Source organism: Lepus europaeus, chromosome 12 (assembly GCF_033115175.1).
Source record: "Lepus europaeus isolate LE1 chromosome 12, mLepTim1.pri, whole genome shotgun sequence".
NCBI classification, from domain to species: Eukaryota; Metazoa; Chordata; class Mammalia; order Lagomorpha; family Leporidae; genus Lepus; species Lepus europaeus.
Window position 1 is genome coordinate 38648548 of NC_084838.1, and position 12847 is coordinate 38661394.

Genomic DNA, 12847 nt, shown 5'->3' on the forward strand with positions numbered 1-12847 from the left:
GGACATAAAGATTAGAAAGACTGAGAGAGAAGAAAACAGAAAGGTGGGGGGGAAGATAAATTTATTTCTAAAGTATTCTGTGAATTGCTTTTAGTCAACTGATGATGTTAAAAAACAGACTGTCGTTATAGAGACAGGGAGAGACAGAAAGATCTTCCATCCGCTAGTTCACTCCCCAAGTGGCCACAATGGCCAGGGCAGAGCCAAGCTTAAGCCAGGAGCCAGATGCTTCATCCGGGTCTCCCAAGTGGGTGGAAGGGACCCATGCATTTGGGCCATCTTCTGCTGCTTTTCCCAGGCCACTAACAGAGAGCTGGATCAGAAGTGGAGCAGCCAGGACACAAACCAGCACCCAAATGGGATGTCGGTATTGCAGGCAGTAGCTTTACCTGCTATACCACAACGCCAGCCCTGACGTACCATTTTAGAATTCATTATAGACATTATAATCTTTCATTCCCAAATCCTAGCAAATATCGTTTATTATTATTATTATAATTTTTTTGACAGGCAGAGTTAAACAGTGAGAGAGAAAGAGACAGAGAGAAAGGTCTTCCCACCGTTGGTTCACTCCCCACGTGGCCACTATGGCTAGCGCGCTGCAGCCAGCGTGCTATGCTGATCCGAAGCCAGGAGCTAGGTGCTTCCTCCCGGTCTCCCATGCGGGTGCAGGGTCCAAGGACCTGGGCCATCCTCCACTGCACTCCCGGGCCACAGCAGAAAGCTGGACTGGAAGAGGAGCAACTGGGACAGAATCCGGCACCCCAACTGGGACTAGAACCGGGGGTGCTGGCGCCGCAGGCGGAAGATTAGCCAAGTGAGCTGCGGTGCTGGCCGCAAATGTCTTTTTTTTTTTTTTACAGGCAGAGTGGACAGTGAGAGAGAGACAGAGAGAAAGGTCTTCCTTTTGCCGTTGGTTCACCCTCCAATGGCCACCACAGCCGGCACACCGCGCTGATCCGAAGCCAGGAGCCACGTGCTTCTCCTGGTCTCCCATGGGGTCAGGGCCCAAGCACTTGGGCCATCCTCCACTGCACTCCTGGGCCACAGCAGAGAGCTTGCCTGGAAGAGGGGCAACCAGGACAGAATCCAGTGCCCCAACTGGGACTAGAACCCGGTGTGTCGGCGCCGCAGGTGGAGGATTAGCCTAGTGAGCCGACAAATGTCTTTTAGGAACAAGGATACTATCACACTTAACCACAATTACCAAATTCAAGATCATAAAACTGATATAATACTATTAGTTAATAATATTCAATCCATATTCAAATTTCACCAATTTATCTCAATAAGGTTCTTCACACCATTTTGTTTTTCAATCCGGCATCCAAATAAGATCATACATTGCATTTGGCTGTCATATCTCTTTAGTTTCTTTTAATTTGGAACAGTTACTTAGCCTTTCTTTGTTTCTGTAACACTGATATTTTTAAAAACTACAGGCTGTTGTTTTGAGGAATATTCTTCAATCTGGGCTTGCCCAACTGTCTCCTCATGATTCACGTTAAGCATTTTTGATATGAATCCTATGAAGGTACTTTACTTTTTCTTAGTACACCATGTCAGTAGACACATTTCAATTTGTCACATTATTGGTGACGTCACTCTGATCTCTTGTTAAGCTGCGGTCCAGCAGATTTTCCCAAAACAACGTAACAATTATGAAATCTCCATAGCCTTTATAATTATTATGAAAGCTTACCTGTTCACATACATCACGGCACATTTGGTTGTCCTTTGAATGATTACAACATAATGCCCCTAGGAAGAAAAAAATAAACATCTGATGTTCTCCCACTATTAAATAAACAAGATGACTAAGCTAAATCAGATGGTTACATTAACCATCTCCTCAACAGAATTCTATTATTATTATTCATTTTAATGCAACCTTTACTAAGCATCTACCCAAGTCACAGGGAAGCAAGGTTTACAGACATGGTCCCTGCCCTACAAGAAGCTTACCATCTAATAGGGGAGACTGTCATGTAATAAAAATAGCTACTACTAATTGTGTACTTTCGATGTGCCGGAGAGTTTATTCTGTTTGTTTAATGCCTTTCTTTATTCAATGCTTACAATTACTCGGTAGACTAGATCCTAGTATTATACCTACAACTCAAAATCAACTGATAAAATGACTGCAAATTTCGATATGTTGATTTTGAGGTTCTTCTAAGGCATCTAGATGGAAATTCCAATATAGTCAGAAATTCAAGCTGGAATGCAAATAAAGCCAAGTCTGAAAATCCAAATTTGGAATTTAGAAATAATTAGCTCCAAAGAGATATATGGAAATGAATGGCATTGCCTAGCAAGAGTTTCTAGTAAGAGGTGAACACAGCACCAGAATATAAAGAACAGCAACATCTGAGACATGGGAAGAAACAAGGAAAGTGACTGAGATGAATAATCAGAGACACAGGTCAACTACAAGACAGCTGCATTATGGGAGAGAGAGGGAGTAATGTCATGTGCCATCAGAGTGAAGTTAGATTGAAGACCAAAAAAGGAAACACATTTACTTGATAGCCTTCACAGTATTTTCTGTGGACTGGTAAAAGTGAATGATATTAAGGAGTCTACCAGAGGTGAGGAAATATACATAGACAGTAAATACAGACTCTCAAGAAGTCTGGCTTTGGTCTGGCCCAGTCCTGGCCATTACAGCCATCTGAGGAGTGAACCAGCAGATAGAAGCGCTGTCTCTCCCTCTCTCCCTCTCTCTATAACTCTTTCAAATAAAGTAAATAAATCTTTTTAAAAAGGAAAGAAATGAAAAGAATTTCAGATGTGAGACAGCAGTATTAAGCAAGGAAGCAAAGTTTAATGAACTGAATAGGCCTGGCAGGTCAGGTGGGCTTCTTAGTAAAAAACTGAGCCCCATCTACATTCAGATTGGGGGTTATGAACATAGGGTCCACTTCTTCCCATTTTTCTTTTTCTCCTCCTTTCTTCTGGAGAGAGGATTAAAAAAAAAAAAAGATTTATTTATTTGTTTGAAAGTCAGAGTTACACAGAGAGCGAAGGAGAGACAGAGAGAGAGAGAGAGAGAGAGAGAGAGAGAAAGGTCTTCCATCCGCTGGTTCACTCCCCAGATGACTGCAACAGCCAGAGCTGAGCTGAGCTGAAGCCAAGAACCAGGAGCTTCTTCCAGGTTTCCCACATGGTTGTGGGGGCCAAGAACTTGGGCCATCTTCTACTGCTTTCCCAGGTCATAGCAGAGTGCTGCTATGAAAGAGTTACAGAAAGAGGTAGAGACACAGAGAGAGGTCTTCCAACTGCTGGTTCACTCCCCAGATGGCCGCAATGGCTGGAGCTGAGCTGATCCGAAGACAGGAGCCAGAGCTTCTTCTGGGTCTCCCACGTGGGTGCAGGGGCCCAAGGACTTGGGCCATCTTCTACTGCTTTCCCAGGCCATAGCAGAGAGCTGGATCAGAAGAGGAGCCACCAGGACTAGAACCAGCGCCCATATGGGATGCCAGAACTTCAGGCCAGGGCTTTAACCTGCTGCGCCACAGCGCTGGCCCCTGTTTATACTTTTTTTTTTTTTCTTTTTTTGACAGGCAGAGTGGATAGTGAGAGAGAGAGACAGAGAGAAAGGTCTTCCTTTTTGCCGTTGGTTCACCCTCCAGTGGCCGCTGTGGACGGCGCATCTCGCTGATCCGAAGCCAGGAGCCAGGTGCTTCTCCCGGTCTCCCATGCAGGTGCAGAGCCCAAGGACTTGGGCCATCCTCCACTGCACTCCCGGGCCATAGCAGAGAGCTGGCCTGGAAGAGGGGCAACCGGGATAGAATCCAGTGCCCCAACCGGGACTAGAACCCTGTGTGCCGGCGCCGCAAGGCGGAGGATTAGCCTGTTAAGCCACGGAACCGGCCCCTGTTTATACTTTCTAAGAAGCTCCCATTCAAGGGAGGGTCCAAGCACTTATGAAACTTTCTCACAGCACCTCTAACCTCCCTCCCTTTCAGTGCTATACCACCTACCCCCATCTCCTAAGACTCTGTTAAGTCCCCACCTTCATTAGAATGGGAGGGCAGGCAGGAAAAAGACTCTCCTGAGTGATACTGACATGCTCTTTGAAGTGCTCTGGAAGCTGGCACTTTCCACTGTCCTCAACGCAAGGGTCACAGGAGGCAGAAAAGCCAGCTGATCGTGAGCACAGATAATTCCAGATAACATATGGTCTCAATAACACAGGCTTAGCAAAAAGCAAAGAAATCAGGCAGACAGGAGTCTGATTTGGGTATAGAATTTTTGAAAAACAATTTCTTAGTGAAAAGTTCTATTTAAAACAGAATCACAAACACAATTAAAACTACAATAACAAGTTTTATTAAAAAATATAAGCATAAAAACCTATTTTTTTATTTAATGGCAAAGCACAAACTTCTAGTAGAATGACCATCATCAAAGTTAAAATACTGTTTTTTCATTATGAAAAGCCTCAAACATTTAATGATCTATACATCTACTGTCCTGCCACAATCTTTGTTGACATGCTGGCATATTTTCTTCTAGTCTGTCCAAAAGCCTTTTCTGCTGTTTTTGACAAAATGGGATGAAAGAGGAAGCCTGAAGTCTTTTGGTAACAACTCCTATCTTCCTCCCCTCAACCTAGCATTCCTCTGTAACAGCACACATCTACCCTGGAGAGGACTGCCACCCCTCACACACAGGCTAGGGACCTTTACTTCGTCATATTTCTGTACTACAGGCTCATCCTTCGCCATGACTGTACTAGTATACAATTTTCCTTTTTTGAAATAATAAAAACCTATTAGAATCTTCAACACTGTACATTTTCAAGAAATAAATATCCACAAATAGGCATCTACGCATCTGAGTTTATTAAGGATGGGGGGAGAGGAATTCAAATGCAATTAATGTAATTAAAGCTCTTTTTCTTTTTTAGAGCAACTATAGTGGACTAATTGGGTCATTCAACTATGACAGTGTAAAAACTAAGGCCTGCTTTTATAAGACAATACATTCTAGAAATATTTTGTTTTCATAATTTCATTATAATGTGTTCTTCAAGAAAAACAGTTTAAAACTGTTTATTTTCAGAAGATAGATTGAGTAATGGTAAAATAATTCAAAAGACACTTATTAAAAACACACAGATTAAGTGATCCTGCATTTTTAATCCAAGAGTCTGTGATTATGCAACTATTAAAAATAAAAAATTGATTACTAAAGGCCCTGTTTGTTGGGTTTAAGAAGAAACTAGTGTAGCCTCGAAATCTGCAAGCAGAATCATACAATAATTTGAAACATCAAGGTTTGGCTGCTGGTTTTGGCCACATGTGTACTAAAGATAGGCAACTTAGCAGGAAGCACATGCTCCAGCCACACGCAGAAAAATGCAACTTCTAAGACCAAGTAGTATTTAAAAAACAAGTACACACCCTAATCTAAAAATAAGTAATATCCATAGAATTATAGGACTTTTGAAGTTAAAAGAGATTTTTGCCCCAGAAGCTATAATTCAAATTGGTTAATGAAAAGCTATTCTTTTTTTTTTCTTAAAAAAAAAATCCCTCTAATTAATGTTTTCCTAACGAATTCCTAAAACAGAACACACCCACAGATATCTACTTTCCACCCTACTGAAGGAGAAAACTAAATCTGAGCTGATACTGGAAAAAGGTCATTCTAAATAAAAAGATACACTATTTTAAAAATCTGCTATTTTTATTATTTACATGAACTCTTATTTTATACTTACTTATTTATTTTCATTTTACTTGAAAGGCAGGGAGACATTCAAAAAGAACTTTCACCTGCTGGTTCATTCCCCAAATGCCCACAACAGCTAGGAGCCCCGAACTCCATCCAGTTCTCCCATGCAGGTGGCAGGAACCTGAGCACTTGAGCTTTCACCTACGGCTTCCCAGGATGCCCATCAGCAGTAAGCTAGACTGGAAGTGGAATACGCAGAGCTCAAACGAGGCACTCCATTATGGGATGTGGGCATCCTTCCAAGCAGCAATTTTAACCACTACACCAAACATCTGGCTCATGGAATCTTATTTTTAATCAACTTTTTATTTTCCAAATAACTTAGAATATGATAATCACTCTAAATATGTTTAAATGACAAACTGCTACTTTAACTTACACATTCACACAATTGTTACATTTATCCCTAAAAATATATGTATGTATGTGTATTTCTATATAAAATATATCAGCCAAAGAAGGCCAAATAGTAAAATGAATACCCATATACCTATCTGGACTTCCTACACCCAGATTTCCATGGGATTTCCTCTTAGATGCTATATAACCAGCTCCCTGATTTGGGTTACTTTGGTTCCTTTCCCTTGGAATCAAAAAGAGCCTAACTCAGACATTTAGTATCGGGAAACAACTAAAGCAAATGACTCCTCTGAAGTTCTCTCCTAGATACCAGTGTTCTCGGACAATTCCCTTCCCCGACTCCCACCTATAAACTAGGGATCTGAACGTATGAACATCTGGCTCCCGACAATAACTGTGCATCCCATGGTCAGAATGCGTCTCTTAATACTACACTCTTCTTACAGCCTGCTTCATGTCACCTACGTGTTTTATAGCATCCATCAGATTGTATGCTACACACTTCATGCAATCACATGATTTTTCCTCAAATACATTCTTCAAATTTAGGATATAAATGGATATGTGTGAGTGTAACCACATACAAGTAATGCAAATATATATATATATATATATGTATATATAAGTGGTATTCGAATTTCCCACTGAACTATAAGTCCCCTGAATGTAGGGATCATATCTGTTTTTCCTTCCTGCTTTATACCTTATGTGTTACAGTGTTTGGCATGATGGACAGCTTAACATATATTTGCTGAATGGATTACTGACAGGGATGAAATCTGGTTTAAAAGGCAGTGGACCTGGGGAAGATATTCCTAACATCCATCTTAAACATATACTAAAATGGAACTTCTGATTCTTTCCTTGCCTCACCTGCCAACTCTCCTCCAAATTGCTCCTCCTCTTCCCTACCTCCCCATCCTCCCTACCTCAGTGAATGGCACTGATTTTTACTAACTTGCTCAAGATAAAAAGAACTTGGGGGGCTGACGCTGTGGCTCAACAGGTTAAAGCCCTGGCTTGAAGCGCCAGCATCCCATATGGGCACCGGTTCAAGTCCTGGCTGCTCCTCTTCCGATCCAGCTCTCTGCTATGGCCTAGGATAGCAGTAGAAGATGGCCCAAGTACTTGGGCCCCTGCACCCGCGTGGGAGACCCAGAAGAAGCTCCTGGCTCCTGGCTTTGGATCAGCACAGTTCTGGCCATTGCTGCCATCTGGGGAGTGAAACAGCAGATCGAGGACCTCTTTCTTTGTCTCTACCTCTCTCTGTAACCTGTATTTCAAATAAATAAAATAAATCTTTAAAAAATAAAAGAACTCGGTCCAGAACTGAGGCATAGAAGTTAAGCCTCTGCCTGTAGGGCTGGCATCCCATATGGGTGCCAGTTCAAGTCCTAGCCGCTCCACTTCAGAGCCAACTTCCTGCTAATGTACCTGGGAAAGCAGTGGAAGATGGCCCGAGTACTTGGGCTCCTGCACTCACATAGGAGACTTGGAAGAAGCTCCTGGCTCCTGGTTTTGGCCTGGCCCAGCCCTGGCTATTGCTGTCATTTGGGGAATGAATCAGCAGATGGAAAATCGATCTCTCTCTCTCGCTGTCTCTCTCCTTTGTATTTCTGACTTTCAAATAAATAATTTTTTTTTGACAGGCAGAGTGGACAGTGAGAGAGAGAGAGAAAGGTCATCCTTTTCCACTGGTTCACCCCACAATGGCCGCTGTGGCCGGCGCACCGTGCTGATTTGAAGCCAGGAGCCAGGTGCTTCTCCTGGTCTCCCTTGCGGGTGCAGGGCCCAAGGACTTGGGCCATCCTCCACTGCACTCCCCGGCCACAGCAGAGAGCTGGACTGGAAGAGGAGCGACCGGGACAGAATCCGGCACCCCGACCGGGACTAGAACCCAGTGTGCTGGCGCCGTAGGCAGAGGATTAGCCTATTGAGCCGTGGCACCGGCCGATAAAAAAATATATATATACATATATATAAAAGAACAAGAACCTACAAGTGATTTTTAACTCCTCCATCCTCACTTCTCACATCCAATCCATCTGTAACACCTGCATTTTTCTTTATTTTTATTTTTTTTTATTTGACAGATAGAGAGAGAGAGAGAGAGAAAGGTTTTCCTTCTGTTGGTTCACCCCCCAAAATGGCCGCTGTGCTGTGCTGATCTGAAGCCAGGAACCAGGTGCTTCCTCCTGGTCTCCCATGCAGGTGCAGGGCCCAAGCACTTGGGCCATTCTCCACTGCCCTCCCGGGCCACAGCAGAGAGCTGCACTGGAAGAGGAGCAACCAGGACTAGAACCCGGCACCCATATGGGATGCCGGTGCCACAGGCGGAGGATTAACCAAGTGAGCCACGGCGCCGGCTCCCCTGCATTTTTCATCTCTGTCTCTCCCATCACTCTACTCTCAGTCCTCAGCATCTCCTGCTTGGACTACTGCAACAGCCTTCTAGTCACTGTACTCTTGCTCTTGCCCCCTACAATTTTTTTTTTCCACTAAGCAGTGATGTAAAATTTATCAAATTATACCTCCATTACTTAAAAACTATTGGTTTCTATCTGCACACAGAATAAAATCTACAATCCTTATGTGGCTTCTTGCAAGGCTCCGCACCAGTTAGCTCTAGCCTATTCTCTTTCTCACTCTGTTCCTTATACCTTAAGCCTTCTGCACTTCCTGAATCCCACCTCCGTCTTTCATAAGGATCGCACCATCTCCACCTTCAGTCTCGGCTCTAAACTTTACCATGTCACTAGGCACACAAACATCAGCTCTGTAAAGATGCATTCCCCCTGCATTCACACAGTTCTGTTACCATATGTTTTAGTTCCTTCATAGCATACTTAACCACACAAAGAAAAATTTTATTTATTGTTTATTTCCCCTCCTCTAGAATGTAAGCTCGTGGAGAGCAGAATCTCTGCACCTAGACCAGTGCCTGACACACAAGTAGGCTCTCAGTTTTGTTTTGTTTTTAATAAATAAACCCTACAGCACCTGTTTTACTTTTTATAAAAACTATAATCATAATAATATATGAACTCACTTTCTTGACATCTTCCCTCCTTCTCCTAGAAGTGACATCCCGTGAAAAGTATCACCAACAAAAGACTGCTTAAATCTATGACTGCAAGCCAGGAACTTTTAAAATATCATATGTGGTCTATCACCAATCCTAGCTCTTTCTACAGTGGGAGTCAAGACATTTCATTGGGAAGACAATCTGCTTCTTATTACTTTCTTTCAGAGAGGCGTTTGCGTCTCTAACTTAAAATTCATTCCATTCTTTTCAGGATTCTAGGCTATTACATAAGTCCTTAAATGTCAACCTGCTGAAATCGGGCCCTTAATGTTACAGCTTCCCCTCATTTGTACTATTACATAGCAACTTAAACAGAAACAGAGCTATTATCAGGTGCCATGGCACATGAATTCTGGAACTGAGATAGGGTCCCGTCTCATACTCCAGAGAGATAATCACTGAGCAGTTTATATCCTTCCCTCATCACCATCCCCCACAAACAGGAACAGTCAGGGCACATAAGACTTGGAAAGCCATACAGTAGAGGGCATCAGTGACCACTAGAGTCTTATGCCAGTACACACAGAAGTTCCCGAGCTTAATGGGGGTAAGGAGAGGGGAAAGCAGCAACACAAGTCAGCCCTTCACTGAAATACAATTAATAATTGTGTTCTCAGTCTCTGTTTAGGATAGAACATTTTCTGTACTTTCTACAAACCCACAGTGGAAGTCTTTGTCCATTATATTATTCAATGTCTTTTATATAAGGAACCAGGCAATATATGCTTCCTAGAATTCAGTACAAGGAACAAGTCTCACTTTCAGATCAAACTTTGAACTTTTTCTTATTATCAAATAGTGTAAACCATGTGTTGTCTTGGAGTTTCAGAGACAGAAGGATCATCAGCCCAGATCTGGCCATTGCGGCCAACTGGGGCAGGAGCCATCGGAAGGAAGACCGCGCGCGCTCTCTCTCTCTCTCTCTCTGCCTCTCTGTAACTCTGCCTTTCAAATAAATTATCTTTTAGAATGAAAAAAGAAATTCACCCTTTTAAGGCACACAATTGAGGTGTTTTTAGTATATTCAGAGTTGTACAACCATCACTTTATGTAATTTTAGAACATTTTTATCAACTTCCACCAAAAAAAAAAAAAAAACCAGTAACAGCAGAAATCTTCTATCTGCTGGTTCATTCCCCAAATGGCCACAATGACTGGAGCTGGGCCAGTCTGAAACCAAGAGCCAGGAGCTTCCTCTGGGTCTCCTACATGGGCGCAGAGGCCCAAGTACCTCAGCCATCTTCTGTTGCGTTCCCAGGAGCATTAGCAGGGAGCTGGATCAGAAGTAGAACAGCCAGGACAGCTGCTTTACCAGCTATGCCACAACATTGGCCCTAATATATTTCGTGAATTTATGAGATACAGTACCATGAGCAGTATATATGTATATAATAACTAACATTCAGTGCTTATTGTGCTAAATGCTGTACCATGCTAAATGTTATACATGTATTAGCTCAATTAAGTCCTACAATAAAATCTGAAAGACACCATATATAATAAATGTTATATATCTGCTATTAAAGCACCAAAAGATGAAAGTTAAGTAATTTGCTCAAGTGTCTTAACCACACCACTCTAATACATCCGTCAGATTCAACCAGCTATGGGATAAGAATAAACAATTAGTATTCCATGGCCTGTAATTTTGTAAATGGTCTAGTTCAACCTCTTTTACCTGTAAGAAAGATAAGCTGACTTAGCCAAGAGTACCCACAGCATTCTCTTTTTTCCTTTGGCTTCTGAGCTTATTTACAGCTAAAACTTGAACCCAATTATAATGAACTGTCTTATCACAGGTTCCTGACACGATGCTCTCCCTTCTCTAAGTGCACTCATTGTTTACATCTTGAGCCATCTCAAAACCTTGGGATTGACTTTGCTTTTCCCAGGTGTCTCTCCTGTAAGCACCGCACCGCCTCCACCACTCTTGCAAGTACAAATCCCAGCCATCCTTTAAGGTCTAGCAGAGTCAGGAGGAATCAGCTCCCCCCAGCCTCGGTGGATGTCGTCTCTGTCCTGCGCGCGCCCTGCCTCTCCCCTGGACATCTGTGCCTGGAAGTCGAGCTACCTGGAACTCCTGCTGCAGCCCAGCAGCCAGAGAGCTCCTGGGAGGCAGGAGTTGGCAGCGACGCTGAAAGCCCAAAAGTGGGAGCCAGTCTAAGAAGCACCGGACACTGCTACCCATCCTTGCTTTAATTCCTTTAGAGCAAGAATAAAACTCCCCCAGCCTGCCAGCCTAGGGGGTGGGGGCAGGTTTCACCGCCTAGTGGACGTCTCCCGCCAGAGCCCAGCCCCGTCTCCAGCTCTCAGCGGACCCAACAGCGGGCGAGCCTGGCTTCTCAGACCCAGCAAGGGGCCAGGAACAAGCAACAAGAACCGGCCCGGGCCGGAAGGCGGCTGCACGGCTGAATCCCCTGCGGTCCTCGCGACTGGCCCCCGCCAAGGCATTTCACCCTGGGCTGACAGAGCCGGGGACCCGGCGGGGCGGGCAGGGCCGAGCGGGCAACCCATGCCCGTGGGTGACAGAGCAAGGCCTCGAACCCGGGTCACCGCTCCCAGGTTAGAAGCTCTTCCCGCCGTGAGCGAGGGTGGCGAGGTCCTCACTCGTCCCGCCTCGGCACCACCTCCCGACTGCCGAAATCTGCGACCCCGGGTCACCAGACGTGGGTCGGGGTCTGGGGGGCCGCGCTAACCCCCCGCCCCCTGCCCCGCGCCATCTTGGAGCGCTGAGGCGACCGCCCCGAGCCGCCGCTCCAGCGGTTACTCACCCGCACTGCCCGGGGCCAGGCCCCCTGCCACCTCCGCGACTCGCGCCACCGCCAGCAGAAGCAGCAGCGCCCCTCGCACGGAGGCCCGAACGGTCGCCATGTCCGGGCCGGGCGGGTCCGGAGCCGCGGGATGCTCGGACCCAGCCTGGTGGCCGCAAGCCGCTGGCGCCAGGCCCCGCCCCCGGCGCCTGGGGCTCTGGTGATTGGCTGCGGTGCGCCCAAGCCCCGCCCCTGGGCCGCACAGAGTTTCCAAAACCTCCCGGGGGCGGCAGCGTGCCCCAGACCCCAGCTCTTTGTTGTGGCCCAGCTGCGGGTCGGCTTCTGTGGTGGTGGTGGGGGGGGGGGGGGTCCTCCAAGCCAGCTTCGTCCAAGCCAGGGTCGGAGGATGTCAGAGCTGGAGGGGCTTCGGAAGGCCCCTGCCCGCTCCCGACCTTCACCCCCGACAAGCTCGGCCGAGGAGCAGGGCCCGAAGCAGCGGGCGTCTCTCTCACTGCCCTCAGACTGCTCTCCACCCGGGCCGGCGTCCGGCCGCCCTCAAGGCCAAGGGCTGTGGCGCTGACACGGCCCCCTGACATTCCGCCCCAAAGCTGATTGGCGCCAAGTCGCCTAGGTAGGTCTGTCCTGTGCCGTTGAACACCTGTCCGCAGGGAGAATTGTGTGTGTGTGTGGGGTGTGTGTGTGTTGTGTGTGTGTTGTGTGTGGTGTGTGTGTGTGTTGTGTGTGTGTATGTGTGTTTTGTGTGTGTTTTGTGTGTGTGTGGTGTGTGTGTGCTGTGTGTGTGCTGTGTGTGGTGTGTGTGTATGTGTGTGGGGGTGTGTGTTTTGTGTGTGTGTGGTGTGTGTGTGTTGTGTGTGTGGTGTGTGTGTTGTGTGTGTGTGTGTGTGTA

At 45.8% G+C, this 12847-nt stretch overlaps 1 protein-coding gene across 3 annotated transcripts in view; it reads right to left on the minus strand.

Moving 5' to 3' along the window:
- RECK (reversion inducing cysteine rich protein with kazal motifs) overlaps positions 1-12120 on the minus strand; it is a 79824-nt gene extending 67704 nt beyond the window's left edge. The window contains exons 1-2 of one of the 3 annotated variants that reach the window (XM_062207951.1): positions 11962-12120; positions 1703-1761 (exon numbers count right to left, since the gene is read on the minus strand). In XM_062207951.1, coding sequence (XP_062063935.1) covers positions 1703-1761; positions 11962-12061 — 159 coding nt within the window. In that variant the 5' untranslated portion in view covers positions 12062-12120. The remainder of the gene's footprint in view (positions 1-1702; positions 1762-11961) is intronic. The other 2 variants (XM_062207953.1, XM_062207954.1) reach the window with 2 other exon arrangements.
- Between the last annotated feature and the right edge of the window lie 727 nt (positions 12121-12847).